The following is a 14,924-nucleotide window of genomic DNA, read 5'->3' on the forward strand; positions in this document are numbered from 1 at the left end:
TACCTTAAGAATAGAAAACAAGATAAACTCTACCTTTACCTATAATTCATAATAAAATTAGCCAGGCACAGTGGCTAACACCTGTAATCCCAACACTTTGGGAGGTCAAGACAGGTTTGCTTGAGTCCAGGACTTTGAGACCACCTGGGCAACATGGCGAAACCCTGCCTCTACTAAAAATATAAGAATTAGCTGGGCATGGTGGTATGTGCCTATCCCAGCTACTCAGGAGGCTGAGGTGGGAGAATCACCTGAGCCCCAAAGGTTGAGGCTACAGTGAGCCAAGATCGTGCCACTGTACTCCAGCCTGGACAACCAGAGTGAGACCCTGTCAATAAATAAATAAATAAATAAATAAATAAAATTAATACTAGGCCAGGTGTGGTGGCTCACACCTGTAATCCTGGAACTTTGGGAGGCTGAGACAGGAGGATCCCTTAGCCCAGGAGTTCGAGACCAGCCTGGGCAACATAGGGAGACCCTGTCTCCAAAAATAAATAAAATGAAAATTAATACTAAAATAACCAGAAGCTTTGTTGAAATAGTAAATTAATTTATCAAATACTTCCTAAATGTCTAGCATGCTGCTTTGGGAAGAAGAATGTGATAACATGGATATGAATTACAGAAAATTAAGATGAGGAGTGATGCCTCATCACTAATCAGTCTTCATCATGCAGAGTGGGATGCAGTGCAGTTAGAGAGAGAGAGTGGCAAGGGAGAGTTAGTTATCACCAGCATTGCTTTCATCATCTGATAAGTAACTTGCTGTGCAAATACAACCCAGAGGGGTTGTCAGTGGTCTAGAGTTTTAAAAAGCCCTTGCGCATGGGTTCATTACCTTTATCTTCCTGGTTCCTGCAGCGTGTAAGAGATTCAGCTTCATCAGGAAAGTGTACATGGTGTTGCTGACGGTGTAAGTTTCCCTTTTTTGTAAAGTTGTGATTAAGGGACCTTGAGAAGCATGCCAGTCCTCTCCCAGGGAGCAGTCACCTGTCCTCCGGATTCATCTGATCAGCCTTCTGCAGATAGGCTTAGTGCTACAGCCATGCGTACATACTGCCAAAACCAACAGGCGACACCTTAATCATGTGGCTTAACTAGAGAATGATGTTCCAAGTCTCAAAAATTCTAAAACCCTATTTTCAATAAATGCCTGAAGGCCAGCTGCCTCATCTCTGTCATAGTCCAGAGATGGAACTACTATAAGTATCGCCGTAAGCTCTATCCTGCAGCAAAATGGATATCTCATGAAACACTGAGCTCCCCAGCTCTGCAAACAGCGCCCAAACTTTCTCTACCAGTTGAGTTTTCATCAGCCCATCTTCCTTTCAGCATAGAGATGATATGTTAGAACCAAATGGAATAAAGGGTTAAGGATCATAGTTATGGTGGGTCAAATTTCAACACATTGTCAGCATGTTGTCTTGCACTATCGGACACGGTAGCCCGTGTCCTTATTTCTTTCAGGGTTGAAGCAACTCATATGTGCCAACTGCTAGCTGAGGACATCACCTCCTAGGAAGCAGTCGGTGGGAGGTTGGGGGGTTACTTCCTGCCCTCTGCCAGGTCTCAGCCCCACATGGCACACTGTAGTCTGCCCCCAGTGTGTGATCCCATCTCATCTGTATCAGAATGAGTATTGCACAGTATGAGACCAGGTAGTTACATATTTAAGTGCGATGAAAAAATATTCTTCAAAATGAGGCATTCAAAATATTTTCATTCAGAATGCAAGACTGTTATCCCAAGTTGTTCCTATTTTCATTCAGAATGCAAGACTGTTATCCCAAGTTGTTCCTAATACCATATTTTGCATTTGTTTCTCATACCTTGAGGCTACTGCTGACCAGTGGATTTTAGCCTAGATGAGTCTGCTTTCCTTAGAGCAGAGGGACACAACTCCATTAACGTCAGTGAATTGGAACTACTCTGCTATTTCTAAGCACTTCATTCCATTTTAACTTTATGATCATTACTTTTTAAGATACCATTTTTATGGGTTGTTAGTTTTGTGTGTGATTCTCCTCCTCCCATCCCCTCTTATTTTTTCTCATTACCTGGGCCTTATTTGTTAAGAACAAAAAAGTAAGTAACAATGCAGACCTGTGGTCACAGTTTCATGAACATACAGCTTTACACTGGTACCTGAATATTTGCCTTCTGAGTATAATTAATGAATGTAAATTGTTCCTGAAAATGGGTAGACAGTGCCAGCTTCTCAAGATGGAGGCTAAACCAGTATTTAGGAAGCCTCTGTCTGTTTTAACACTTGCTGGCAGGTGTGAAGGGCACATGCTTTCTGTTTTGTGTATCTGGAGCAATTATTACTACCTTAAGTAGACCAGAGATGATTCCCTGGAAGGGACTGTTGTGGCAGTTCAGAAAGTAGCCATCATAACCCTTGACCGAGAGCAGACACTCCAGGTGTCCTGATAAAAGTGTTGAAGGGGCCCCCACAAATCTCAGTAGGCCCCTCAGCAGTCTCCTGAACTTGTCTGGATTTCTCAGTTGACAGCTAGTCATATAATCTTGCAATGGCCTTTCCATTGTTGACTGACTTACATTGTTACTTAGTTAACTTTTCATCGTTTGTACCTCTTCTACAAAGCTAAATTGTAGGTCTCTTGAGCATGGGCCTGAGTCCTGCACACATCCTTCTCTCACACCACTTAGCACAGAAGAAGAAACAGGCTGGACTTAGTTTGGAATCCCAGCTCTCCACTTACTAGCTCTGTGACCATGGATAAACTCCTTCACCTCCCTGCTTCACAGTTTCCTTATCTACAAAACAGGGGCAGTCATGCCTGCCTTGCAGGATGTTACAAGAGCACAGTGGTAGGCACTAGGAGATACTTGGTGAAAGGTCATTCTGGTACATCCAACAAAGCCTCACACATAGAAGCTAAGCAAAATCTTGCAGACTTAAATATGACAAAGCAGGATTGAAAACAGTGTGGTAGATGAGCTAGTTATGGGCTCTTGAACTTTCATGGTGAGGACACCATTTCCTCTGCCCTTGGGCTTAAATGACAGTTTACAAACCAGGTTTTTTATCTGTGACTTTTTCATGACCATAGGATGATCATTTCAAGGTCAGCATGTCTCCTAAGCCTCGTGATCTAAGGAGTGTTGTTGATTTGTGACGTGCAGACTTTGCCCGTTGACATCCTTGGTCCCATTTATGCATTTAAGCATCAGCTCTTCCTTGAGCAGAGATGTTTTCTCCAGCTCCTTGCAGCCATGTGGCAGAGGGCGACTCCCCGTACTGCTTCTTGATCTACAGATCCCCATGGATATCCCTGACTTCTTTAGAAATTTTCTTTAAAAGAGGCCACAGTGGAGGATAATGGTAAGGCTTACTTAGACCCACATCATCAAAAAAAAAAATGGTGATGAGGATGGGAGTATGAGAAAAACTGTGTGAACAGTATAAATAGTATTGAAATTAGTTTCCTACATTTCCCATATAGTGAGCACTTTTGCCAAAACTCAAGAAGTGCCTTATCCACCTGTTCGGCACATTACAGAGGAGCATAGGATCATTATAGGGGCAGGGGTCAACCCTGCGTTGATTCCATCATTTCTTTCTTTGTGGTGGAGCCACGTGGCAGTAAAGGAATAGGTCATGTGACATTCTTATCACCTTCTTCAGTTACCTATAAATACACATGTCCTTGCTTTTTTACTTTCTTTTAAAGATTCCTGGAAGAAAAAGACATAAAACAGATGTGTTGTCAGTACTATATTTGCTGAATCTGTTACTGTGTCAGCTTAGCAGCATACAAAAGTGTTGGTCAGTTGAGCTCCTTTTTAATACTGGTACTGTGACACGGGAAACAAAGACCCTTGCCTGCCTGCCTTCCTTTGATCAGTTGATTGATTTGGTTATTTGGTTTACATGATGCCTTGCTCCAAAAGTAACTGGAGACAACACCCTGCAAACAGACTGTCATCACCCTCTGTACACAGTAGTAGTATGTTAGGACACAGTTTGACTTACAACACATTCAGTAACATACATGCTTTTAACAGATATTTACCATGTTAGAAACCCTAGGCTAGATTAGATGCAAGGTTATAAAGAGAAACAAAACCATTCCTGATGTGAAGGAGCTTGCTCTCTTATGGTAGAAACAGACACAAGTATGATAAAAGGGAGATGGCAATGATTGCCCATATAGAATTTGTAATGTCAGTCTAGTAGTCATAGCTTTTTGTTTTTTAACCAAATATCTCTGGACTCATCATCTGACAGAAAAAGAAGTTTTTAATTTGGAATCTTAAGTACTTCAAACAGATTAACAGTTAAAATCCCGTTCAGTTACATGTCTAAGAAATTGCCCTTACTGGAAAGAATGCAATGATATGAAATCAGTACTGCCCTGGAGAATCCAGGTCATTTCATCATCTGGCTATGGGAGCTGAGAGGACAATGTCATTCATTCTCTCTAAGAGGAATGGAGAGGGCTTCCAAAGGAGCGAATGTCCAAGTTGAAACAGTTACAGGTCCTTGCAACAATTTTGGCTCTGAGCACTGCAGTGAGTTTAATACACAAAGAAGTCAGCCACAAAGCTTGCCAGTTCACCTTGCTGTGCACTCACTCCCCCAGCTAAAATTTTGTATCACTGCTGCCATAGTTTCCAGCAAAGACCCCATGATTGCTGCTTTCATTTGATTTGTACAGGATTTGAAGACCTGCCTCACCTTCCTGTGGGGTGAGCAGTGCTTGCAAAACCTAGAGGATGTGTGGTTTTACGTTCAGGGTAAGGAAGCCTCCCCTGATGAACATCAGCAAGTTTAATCCATTTCCATCTGAAAAAACAATTGGCCTTAGGCAACATATTCTTAATTGTCTAAGTCATTGTGTGTGAGTGGGCATGCATGCACACACACACGTGTTGGTGTGCATATGCAAGCTGTGCATAAATAGCACACTTTCAATCTGTGTGAAATATAATGGATAAGCAGCAAATGACAGTAGGCTTAGCCCCTGAAGATTTACCAGGAAAAGAAAGACAGCTGCATGGCAAAGCTGCTGCTAATAATTAGAGAAGGAATGGCCCATACCCTGTGCCACTCAGTAGCTTCAACCATTTAAATGACAGCTGGTTTGTTTAGCTCTGCAACCCCATTTGTTATGGGCCAGAAGTTGATTTCTTCTTGAGCACATTGCTTTTGATTGTCATCATCTCTGGTGAGATGAGATCATCATCATTATAAGATCAGGTAGGACATAATGACCGAAAGTCCCAAGTAGAAACTGTGATGGATGGGCAAAACAGGAGTTGTTTTTCATGTCTCTTTTAACATTGTAAGTGAAGAAAAACTATTTTTGCAACTCCCTGGACTTAGTTTGTAGCAGGGCCACATTGCCATTTTTGTGGTTGACAAGAAAACGTTAAGGCTTTCTTGGGCTCCAGCAAGCTGCAGGAAGTGTCACAACACTTCCCCCTCATGTAGAATGGCTCTCAACAGGACTGACTGGGAGGGAAATTAATAGGCTCCCCATTGTCACCGTGCATTTTTGCCAGGATATTTCATTAGTGTAAACACTGAACCCGCTGTCATCTTGTTTAGCCACTTGACCCTGGTAATTTTCAATTCTGCCTGTGCTGTGATGGAGTACAACAGTGGCATGCGCGAGACAGGCACTAATTATTGGAAGCGGAATCATTGCTGACCCAGTACTACAAGATTAACTGCCCCTTTGCAGTCTTTATTGTGGGACATTAGCACTGTCTGGTTATCTTGCTTCAGTTGAGGGATTCGGGACAATAGCGGTGCTGATGGTAATGTTGGCGATTTCCCTGTTTGTTTTACAGGTCACGGCCAGGGGCTTTGGGCCGCTGTTACAGTTTGCCTACACTGCCAAGCTGTTACTCAGCAGAGAAAACATCCGCGAGGTCATCCGCTGTGCTGAGTTCCTGCGCATGCACAACCTGGAGGACTCCTGCTTCAGCTTCCTGCAGACCCAGCTCCTGAACAGCGAGGATGGCCTGTTTGTGTGCCGAAAGGATGCTGCGTGCCAGCGCCCACACGAGGACCGCACGGACCGTGAGAACTCTGCAGGAGAGGAGGAGGAAGAAGAGGAGGAGACAATGGATTCAGAGACAGCCAAGATGGCTTGCCCCAGGGACCAGATGCTTCCAGAGCCCATCAGCTTTGAGGCCGCCGCCATCCCTGTAGCAGAGAAGGAAGAAGCCCTACTGCCCGAGCCCGACGTACCCACAGACACCAAGGAGAGCTCAGAAAAGGACGCGTTGACGCAGTACCCCAGATACAAGAAATACCAGCTTGCATGTACCAAGAATGTCTATAATGCATCATCACACAGTACCTCAGGTTTTGCAAGCACAAATGGGGAAGATAACTCTAGCAACAGCCTCAAGCCGGGTCTTGCCATGGGGCAGATTAAAAGTGAGCCGCCCAGTGAAGAGAATGAGGAAGAGAGCATCACGCTCTGCCTGTCTGGAGATGAGCCTGATGCCAAGGACAGAGCAGGGGACATCGAGATGGACCGGAAACAGCCCAGCCCTGCCCCTACCCCTACGCCCCCAGTCGCGGCCGCCTGCCTGGAACGATCCAGGAGTGTGGCCTCACCCTCCTGCTTGAGGTCTCTCTTTAGCATAACAAAAAGTGTGGAGCTGTCTGGACTGCCCAGTACATCTCAGCAGCACTTTGCCAGGAGTCCAGCATGCCCTTTTGACAAGGGGATCACTCAGGGTGACCTTAAAACTGACTACACCCCTTTCACAGGGAATTATGGACAGCCCCACGTGGGCCAGAAGGAAGTGTCTAACTTCACCATGGGGTCACCCCTCAGGGGGCCTGGGTTGGAGGCTCTCTGTAAACAGGAGGGAGAGCTGGACCGGAGGAGCGTGATCTTCTCCTCCAGTGCTTGCGACCAAGTGAGCACCTCGGTGCATTCGTATTCTGGAGTGAGCAGTTTGGACAAAGACCTCTCTGAGCCGGTGCCAAAGGGTCTGTGGGTAGGAGCTGGCCAGTCCCTCCCCAGCTCGCAGGCCTACTCCCACAGTGGGCTGATGACCGACCACTTGCCAGGAAGGATGAGGCCCAACACCAGCTGCCCGGTGCCAATCAAAGTCTGCCCTCGCTCACCCCCATTGGAGACCAGGACCAGGACTTCCAGCTCCTGCTCCTCCTATTCCTATGCAGAGGATGGGAGCGGGGGCTCGCCCTGCAGCCTCCCTCTCTGTGAGTTCTCCTCCTCACCCTGTTCCCAGGGAGCCAGATTCCTTGCCACAGAACATCAGGAACCAGGCCTGATGGGAGATGGAATGTACAACCAAGTGCGGCCCCAAATTAAATGTGAGCAGTCTTATGGAACCAACTCCAGTGACGAATCCGGATCGTTCTCGGAAGCAGACAGTGAGTCGTGTCCTGTGCAGGACAGGGGCCAGGAGGTAGGGAACCCACATAAATTCAAGCATGTGACCCACTCTTTAGGTCCTTTATCTGGACTGTTCCCTGCCCCCTCATCACTCCCAGATCATTCTTACTTTCTGAAATTAAAGATAACAGTAGAGAGACTGCCTCCCCCATCCACAGAGGCAGGATGCTGAAGGTGATTCCACATTAAACACTTCTGTCCTAGAAAGGCACTTGATATTTGATCCGAATCTCAATACTTGACAAGCAAAGGCAAGATACTGAGTAAAAAACACTGAAATCTAATGCATGAAGTGCTCTGAGGCACTCCAGACCCCCGCTTCCTCCTCCCTCTCTCCCCCTCCTACATCTTGTTTGGAAGGATGCCATGTTCATCACCCTCATCCTTGCCCTTCACCCCTTCAGCACATAGGAAGATATAAAATCTCTTTCCAGATAGATTGAAACCAAATAGATCAGCACTTTCCCAGCACATTTTAGATTTTCCTTGTCAACAGAAGACCCGGGGCCATCCCATGTCTATCACAGTGAAGGTGATGGAAGGCTCACTGTCCATCCTAGTCCTGGGGTCATCACAGAAGCACCCTAGTCAGCCACACATAATGTATAATGGATCATTTCCCAAGCTCCCTCAAATGCTAGGAAGACATTTTGAGTAGTAGTGGGGTAGAGTAGCAGTTCCGTCCACCCTGAAAGCAAAGTGCTTTGTAGGAAAAATGTCCAGAGGCTCCATGTGTGTCTTACCATTGCTGAGAGAGGGAACCAGGGGCAACAACAATCACTTCATGAGCAAGACTCAAAAAACTAAGGAGAGGAAAGAAGAGGCCCCCTAGAGGACCCACCTCACCAATAATATGAGCATTCCCTAGAAAGACCTGAGAGTCTGTGTTGTGACCTGGCGTTCACTGCACTGTCTTGCTGATTGACAAAGTACCAACCTGAGACTGCTACCTGTGTCTCAGACCCCCCTCAGGAGCAGGAGTGAACAAACCCAGTGACAAGTCCCTTCTCAGAGCTGTGTATCCCAAAAACACAGGAAGAAATGAATCGTGGTCCTCCTGAGGCCAGTGACCTTGGTACCTGTCTGTGTTCTCTGGATGTTATCAGCCTCTGTAAGGCAGAGATGTTAACCCAACCAGACAACAAAAATGCCATATGGGGTGAGTTGGCTTTTCACAGAGCCACGTGCGGTTTATTCAGCCTCTGCAAGATTGGCGAGAAGCACATGAGGTTTTAGTTTGGGCATGTTTTGAAAACAGATTCCAAAGGCCCCTGTGCCAACTGCAGAAATGCCCTATGGTCATTTCCTTCTTTGCTCACTAGCCTGGATTCTGCCCTTCTCTTAACTGCCTAGCAGAAATGGAGAAGGACAGAGAAACACTGAAAGGATTTAATTTAAAAGAAATTAGAAAGGAAATTTGAATGGGAGCTATTCACATTTGAATATACCATCTCCCCTTAGGTTTGGGATGGTGGGTTGTACCCAGTGCCCCAAGCCAGGCTCACATCTATGTCCCTGACCTTGGGAGGATTGAGCTTTCCTGAAAGTAGTGAAAGGTTGTGTCCTCTCTCTCCTCACTCATTCTTTCCCTCTGACCTCTTTTGTGAGATTTTCCTTTTGTTCTGAGACTGTTTATGAGCATGCCTGATGCAGAAGGCAAGTCACCACGTCCAGCTCATCTGCATCATGACTTCCTACCAAGGACTGGTGTAGGGAGAAAAAGACAAATGCCTGCAATCTTTGTTTTTTGTTTCTTCTTTAAGAGGAGTCTGGGGCCAAGCATGGTGGCTCACACCTGTAATCCTAACATTTTGGGAGGCCGAGGTGTATAGATCGCTTGAACTCAGGAGTTTGAGACCAGCCTGGGCAACCCCATCTCCACGAAAAATACAAAAAAAATAGCCAGGTGTAGTGGCTCATGTCTGTAGTCCCAGATACTTGTGGGGCTGAGGTGGGAGGATCACTTGAGCCCAGGAGAAGGAGGTTGCGGTGAGCTGAGATTGTACCACTGCACTCCAGCCTGGGAGACAGAGTAAGACCTTGTCTTTAAAATAAAAAAAATAAAAATTAAAAAAAGAGCGTTGCCATTAAGCCGAAGGGAGGGTTGTGTTTTTATGACATTTGCATATGCTCCAAGAACTTTCAGTTTCAGATACATCTTCTTTTGCCCCCTTTCCATATCCCAAAAAAGATCATAAAGTCACTTCTTGGAACTGGGGACCACAGCAAGAACACATGTATTCTTTTGTGTTGGGGCCATATCAGTTGTTTACCTTAGAACTGAAAATAGTAACAATTAAAAGGAGGACTCATTCAACCTGTAAAATAGTCATGAACAGCACCAGTCTTCCCTTGAGAAATACCCCTGCTCTTAAAAATACTCTTATTTTTACCTTTAAAAAAAGAATCTATCTGCATTCCTGAACAGTGAAAGAAGAGACATTTACCAAAGCTCTATGCCATTTTGGAAATCGTAGCCCCTCTCAGTGGTACAGTTTGGACAGAATAGTCACATTACAACTAAGGTTTTTCCCAATTTGACATCTTCGTTTTCCTAGGGTAAAGGAGGTTACGTTTCCAAGAACTGTCTCAGGGACTTACCATGACTGCTGCTCAGGGAGTTGGTAACTTGCTTTGGGGAGTTACTTTGACCCTGGTTGAAGTGTTGTCCCCAGTAATAGTGCTCAAGGCAGATCCTTCCCCACAAGTCAAAACTGGTTTTCCTTAACGGATCCAGAAGAAGCCAGCATCTCTCGGGCTGATTCTCCCCTGACCTGCTCTCATATGAGATCTAGCTGCCTTCTCTTTCAAGTGAACCCCAAGGAGACACCAGAGTCAGAAATCAAAACAGGAGTTTCCACCCCTGGCCAGACACCAGTCTAATACTTCACATGTACTTTCCCAGTCTCTCTTCCTTCACCCCAGTAAGAAGCCAAAATGTTAGATCAAAAGAAAAGTGTAAACATACTTTATATTCTGTAAGATGTTGTAGTTATACCATGTTAAACAGCCCTTCCATCTTATCTCATAACCATTGGCTTCTCCCTTCCTTTCTAACTGTTTCCTAGCTTCAAGAAAGATCAAATTAGCACAGTATAATCCTTTATCATAATCAGCTTTTTAAAATGACATTCTTTTTAATTTCTAGAACACAGCATACCCAGCTTGAAACATACCAAATTTAACAGGCTTTTTCTTTTTCTGCAACAATATGTAAATATATATTCACCTCTCTATGGGTTTGGGTTTTATTTTCATGGCGTTTATACTGTAGAGTTAGCAGCTTCCTTTTTTCACATAGCTGTCTACCATGTACATGACTATAGGTCGATCACATAGGGCCAAGACATGTTTCTCTAGTATCTCTGGTTCTCGTAAATCATGGTTCATTCAGCTGTCGCTTATCACCAGACATTTCAGTTGTTTCCAGTTTTTCCTTCTTACAGACATTTCTGTGATAAACATTTTGTAGGCATACTGTTAGTAGTGATGCTTTTATTTTTGTGGGTTAGTTCATAGATGGGTTAAAGGTTGTCCCCATTAAATACTGCCTAATGACCTACCCAAAATGTTGTAGCAATTCACGTATCCTTCAGCAGCTTAGGAGTGGCCAGTTTCCCCTATTCTTGGTCATACTAGTTGTCACTAGTCTTTTTAATTTTTGCCAATTGGAGGGCAAAAATGGTGACTACTAATGAAGCTGACATCTGGTTTTGTGTGTATTGAACATTTATATTTTTTTTGCTGTGAATTGCTAGTTTACATCTTTGCCCATTTTTCTTTTGTGTTGTTTAACTTTAAATCAACATGTAGGAATCTTAATCCCTAATATTAGGAATATTAACCCTTTCTCATAAGTATTGCTTAGCTATTCCCTTAGTCTGCTTCTTTATTTATTGTATCTTTTCCCAAATAAAAAAATGCTTCGTTTTATGTAGTCAAGGTATAAATCTTTTTCTTTATGACTTCTGGATTTGTTATATTTCTTAAGAAATCAGATTGGGAATTTTTTTCTTCCAATTAAAAAAAAATGAACATGTCATATTAAGTGAAAACAGTCACAAAACAGTATGTACAAGGTCCTAGTTTGTTTCCTAAATATACACAGTGTATAAATAAAATTAGTATAGAGAGTAAGAAAAAACTGGGAGCACCATTGGAGAGGAGTGGAGGGGAAGTTTCATTTCTTGGTTTTTTTTTTTTTTTTTTGGTTCTTTTGGCTTTTTTTTTTGAGACTGAGTCTCGCTCTGTCGCCAGGCTGGATTGCAGTGGCATGATCTTGGCTCACTGCAACCTCTGCCTCTGGGGTTCAAGTGATTCTCCTGCCTCAGCCTCCTGAGTACCTGGGACTACAGGCATGCGCCACCACACCCAGCTAATTTTTGTATTTTTAGTAGAGACTGGTTTTCACCATGTTGGCCAGGATGGTCTCGATCTCTTGACCTCATGATCCGCCCACCTCGGCCTCCCAAAAGTGCTGGGATTACAGGTGTGAGCCACTGCACCCAGCCGGGAAGTTTCATTTCTGTGTATGTTTATAATATCTTGCACAGGTGTATTTTTTAAATTAGCACATAATTTCCTTACCATAAAGTTCACCCTACTAAGATGAACAATTCAGTGGTTGTTGATATAGTCACAATGTTGTACAACCATTACCACTATGTAATTCCAGAACATTTTCATCACCCTAAAAGGAAATGCTGTACCGATTAGCAGTTACTCCTCATTGCCGACTCCCCTCAACCTCAGCCAACCAGTAATCTACCTTCTGTCTCTATAGATGTACCTGTTTGGGGTATAAATAGAACCTCGCTAGATGTAGACTTCTGTGTCTAGCTCCGTTCACTTTAGCATAATACTTTCAAAGTTTACCCTTGCCATTGATGTACTCACCAGGTATATTGTCGTGTGTTAGTATTTTGTTCCCTTTTATTGCTGAGTAATATTCCATTTTGTTGATCCATACCACATTTTGTTGATCTGTTCATTGGTTGAGGACCATTTGGGTTGTTTCCGCTTTGGGGCTATTATAGATAATGCTGCTATGAGCATTTAAGTACAAGTTTTTTAAAGATATGTTTTCAGTTATTTTCATAATATTCCTAGGAATGAAACTACTGAATCATATAACTTGTGTTTAACCTTTTGAGGAGCTACTAGACTGTTTCCAAGGCAGCTGTACCATTTCACATTCCCACCAGCAGTGTATCAGGGATCCAGTTCTCTGCATCCTCGTCAGCACTTGTTATTGTCCCTCTTTTTTGTTAAAGCCCTCTAGTGGGTGTGAAGTAGTTATGGTTTACCTCATTGTGGTTTATAGGTTTGTTTTTAAATTATAAAATTTAAAAACTAAAATTATAGAAAATCACAGTCATTTTCCAAAATAAAATGCAGCATTTTCCCAAAAAAGCTGCTCAGTAAGAAAGCTTTGTAACTGGACCATTTCTACTCAGTTGTAGATTTTAGTAAAGAAGCATGGCAGAGTTTATTTGCACAGTCAAAAGTATGGATTTATTGGACTTGCTTCATTAACATGCTTTACATCGAGAGGGATCAAAGTGTATGAGAGTAAGAGAGTGTGTTGGGGGTGGGCAGGCCGGGGGAGGAGAGAGAGAGAGAAGGGAAGAGAGAGATAAAGTCCAGAGAAAACATGGAAATGGTACAGAATAGAAGAGCCGTGTCTGACTCTAAATCTTCCCACCCAAATGCTGACTTTGAGACACATGTTGGCTATAAAATTTTTACAATCATTTTTGTGGTTTGGTGAATCAGGCATGTTTTTAGAAGTGTCTGTAATTGGTCTGCTTAATAAAAAGAAACCTTGCTGGGCAGCGTAGAAATCAGCCATATTTCTAATTAAAACAGTGTTTTTATGTTGTCCAGAACATTGTGAGTGTCTGGAATTCCAAAGCATACATCTGTAAGAAGAAACCATGTGACAAAGATAGATAGGGCTGATAAACAGAAAGAGTAATACCTTGTATCTGTAAGGCAGTTGAAACTTTTCCAAGCATTTTCTCCACCTGTCAACCAGTTGTATTCTTCATAGCAACCCTATAAGCTAAGTAGGGCAGGCATTATCTCCCTCTGACTCCCAGATCCTCAAAGAACTTCAGGACAGACAGAACGAAGACTTGTCTGAGATCACACACTAATTAATTGAAGTATCACAACTAAATCCCAGGTATCCTGTATTTGTGCCAGAAACTGGACCATGAGAAGAGAGGGTGGAAGGACAATTGTGTGGGAAACATTTCTTCCCCCGGGAGGGGAGATTTTGTCATTGGCATCTGCCTAGCACTGAACTGGTTGTCTTGGTTCCAGCAGCACTGGAATCATCTGTCTAACGGGCATATTGCTTCCTCCTCGACAACTCCCTGGATCTGAGGGTCCCCTCAGAGCACAGGCGTTAAGGACTTTGGAGAGCTGACCAGGGTATCATGCTGATGCGACCCTACTCCTATGGGTTCCAGTCAACATCTGATAATGAAACCAAGAAATGAAATAGGAAAAAATATTAAACTAGTCTTCTACTGAGATTTCTAGAGGAAATACTTGTTTCTGGCTTTTTCTGCAAAATTCGCAGCAATGTCCTGATTCTCCAGTAACTTTCACTCAGCAAACCAGAGACACTAGGCAAGTGAAATGTATGTTGGATGAGGTAGATACAGCCCCACTTGACTGCAACTCTGAAAAAAGATGCAGAGAAAACAAAGATCACAAGGAAATCTACCAGAGCAAGAGAATCATTTGGGGATGAGAGTTTTTTTCCCTTCTTTTGTCTTATATTTTATGAAAGAAGCTATTTTTATATAATGTATGATTTTTATATAATACTTATATATAATTATATAATAATACATAATTTTTCAATGTTTCCTTTTAACTGGGAGGAAGGGGATGATGGTTTAGGCCAAAGAATGGCTGTGGCTATTGATAGGGAAGAGAAAGAAGCTGATTTCTCTTTGGTAAGAAGGAGGCACTGGCATCCCAGGGTCCAGCCTGCAGCATCCCCTGTTCAGGCCCTCTGCCTCGTCGGTGCAGACAGCATGGAGGGAGACATATGTAGGTTCCATGCACTGTCCAGATGTCACACCTGGACCTGAGAGTCCCTGGGCACACTGCAGGGACCATCCATTTTACTGACTGCTAAGGAACTGGAGCGTAGCCAGGCATGGTGGCTCATGCCTATGATCCCAACAGTTTGGGAGGCCAAAGAAGGAGGATCGCTTGAGGCCAGGAGTTTGAGACCAGCCTAGGCAACAGAGCGGGACCCTCTCTAAAAGAAAAAAAAATTAAAAAGAGCTGGAGTATTCAGAAGAACTAACCCTCCTGTAGCCATACTTAGCAGGCCAGGGCAGGTACCGTACTAAAAACTCACCTCGAGTCCTGCTTCTCCTGTTGTGTTCCAGAGGGGAGAAGAGTCAGCACTTTGCTGGGCTGAATAAAAGCAGCAGCTTATTGTGCCAACTGTGGCACCAGTCTGTGGTGCCCTGTTTGGCCCTT

General features: G+C 43.7%; 1 protein-coding gene across 9 annotated transcripts in view; it reads left to right on the forward strand.

Moving 5' to 3' along the window:
• Window positions 1–14,924, forward strand: part of BACH2 (BTB domain and CNC homolog 2) — a 355,000-nt gene that overhangs the window by 323,186 nt on the left and 16,890 nt on the right. For 8 of the 9 annotated variants that reach the window (XM_012444191.2, XM_012444196.2, XM_012444192.2 and 5 more), the window contains one exon: window positions 5,827–7,428. In XM_012444191.2, coding sequence (XP_012299614.1) covers window positions 5,827–7,428 — 1,602 coding nt within the window. The remainder of the gene's footprint in view (window positions 1–5,826; window positions 7,429–14,924) is intronic. The other variant, XM_012444203.3, reaches the window with a different exon arrangement.

This window comes from Aotus nancymaae, unplaced genomic scaffold (genome assembly GCF_030222135.1).
Source record: "Aotus nancymaae isolate 86718 unplaced genomic scaffold, 86718_ANA_hifiasm-v0.15.2.pri h1tg000040l, whole genome shotgun sequence".
Taxonomy (NCBI): Eukaryota; Metazoa; Chordata; class Mammalia; order Primates; family Aotidae; genus Aotus; species Aotus nancymaae.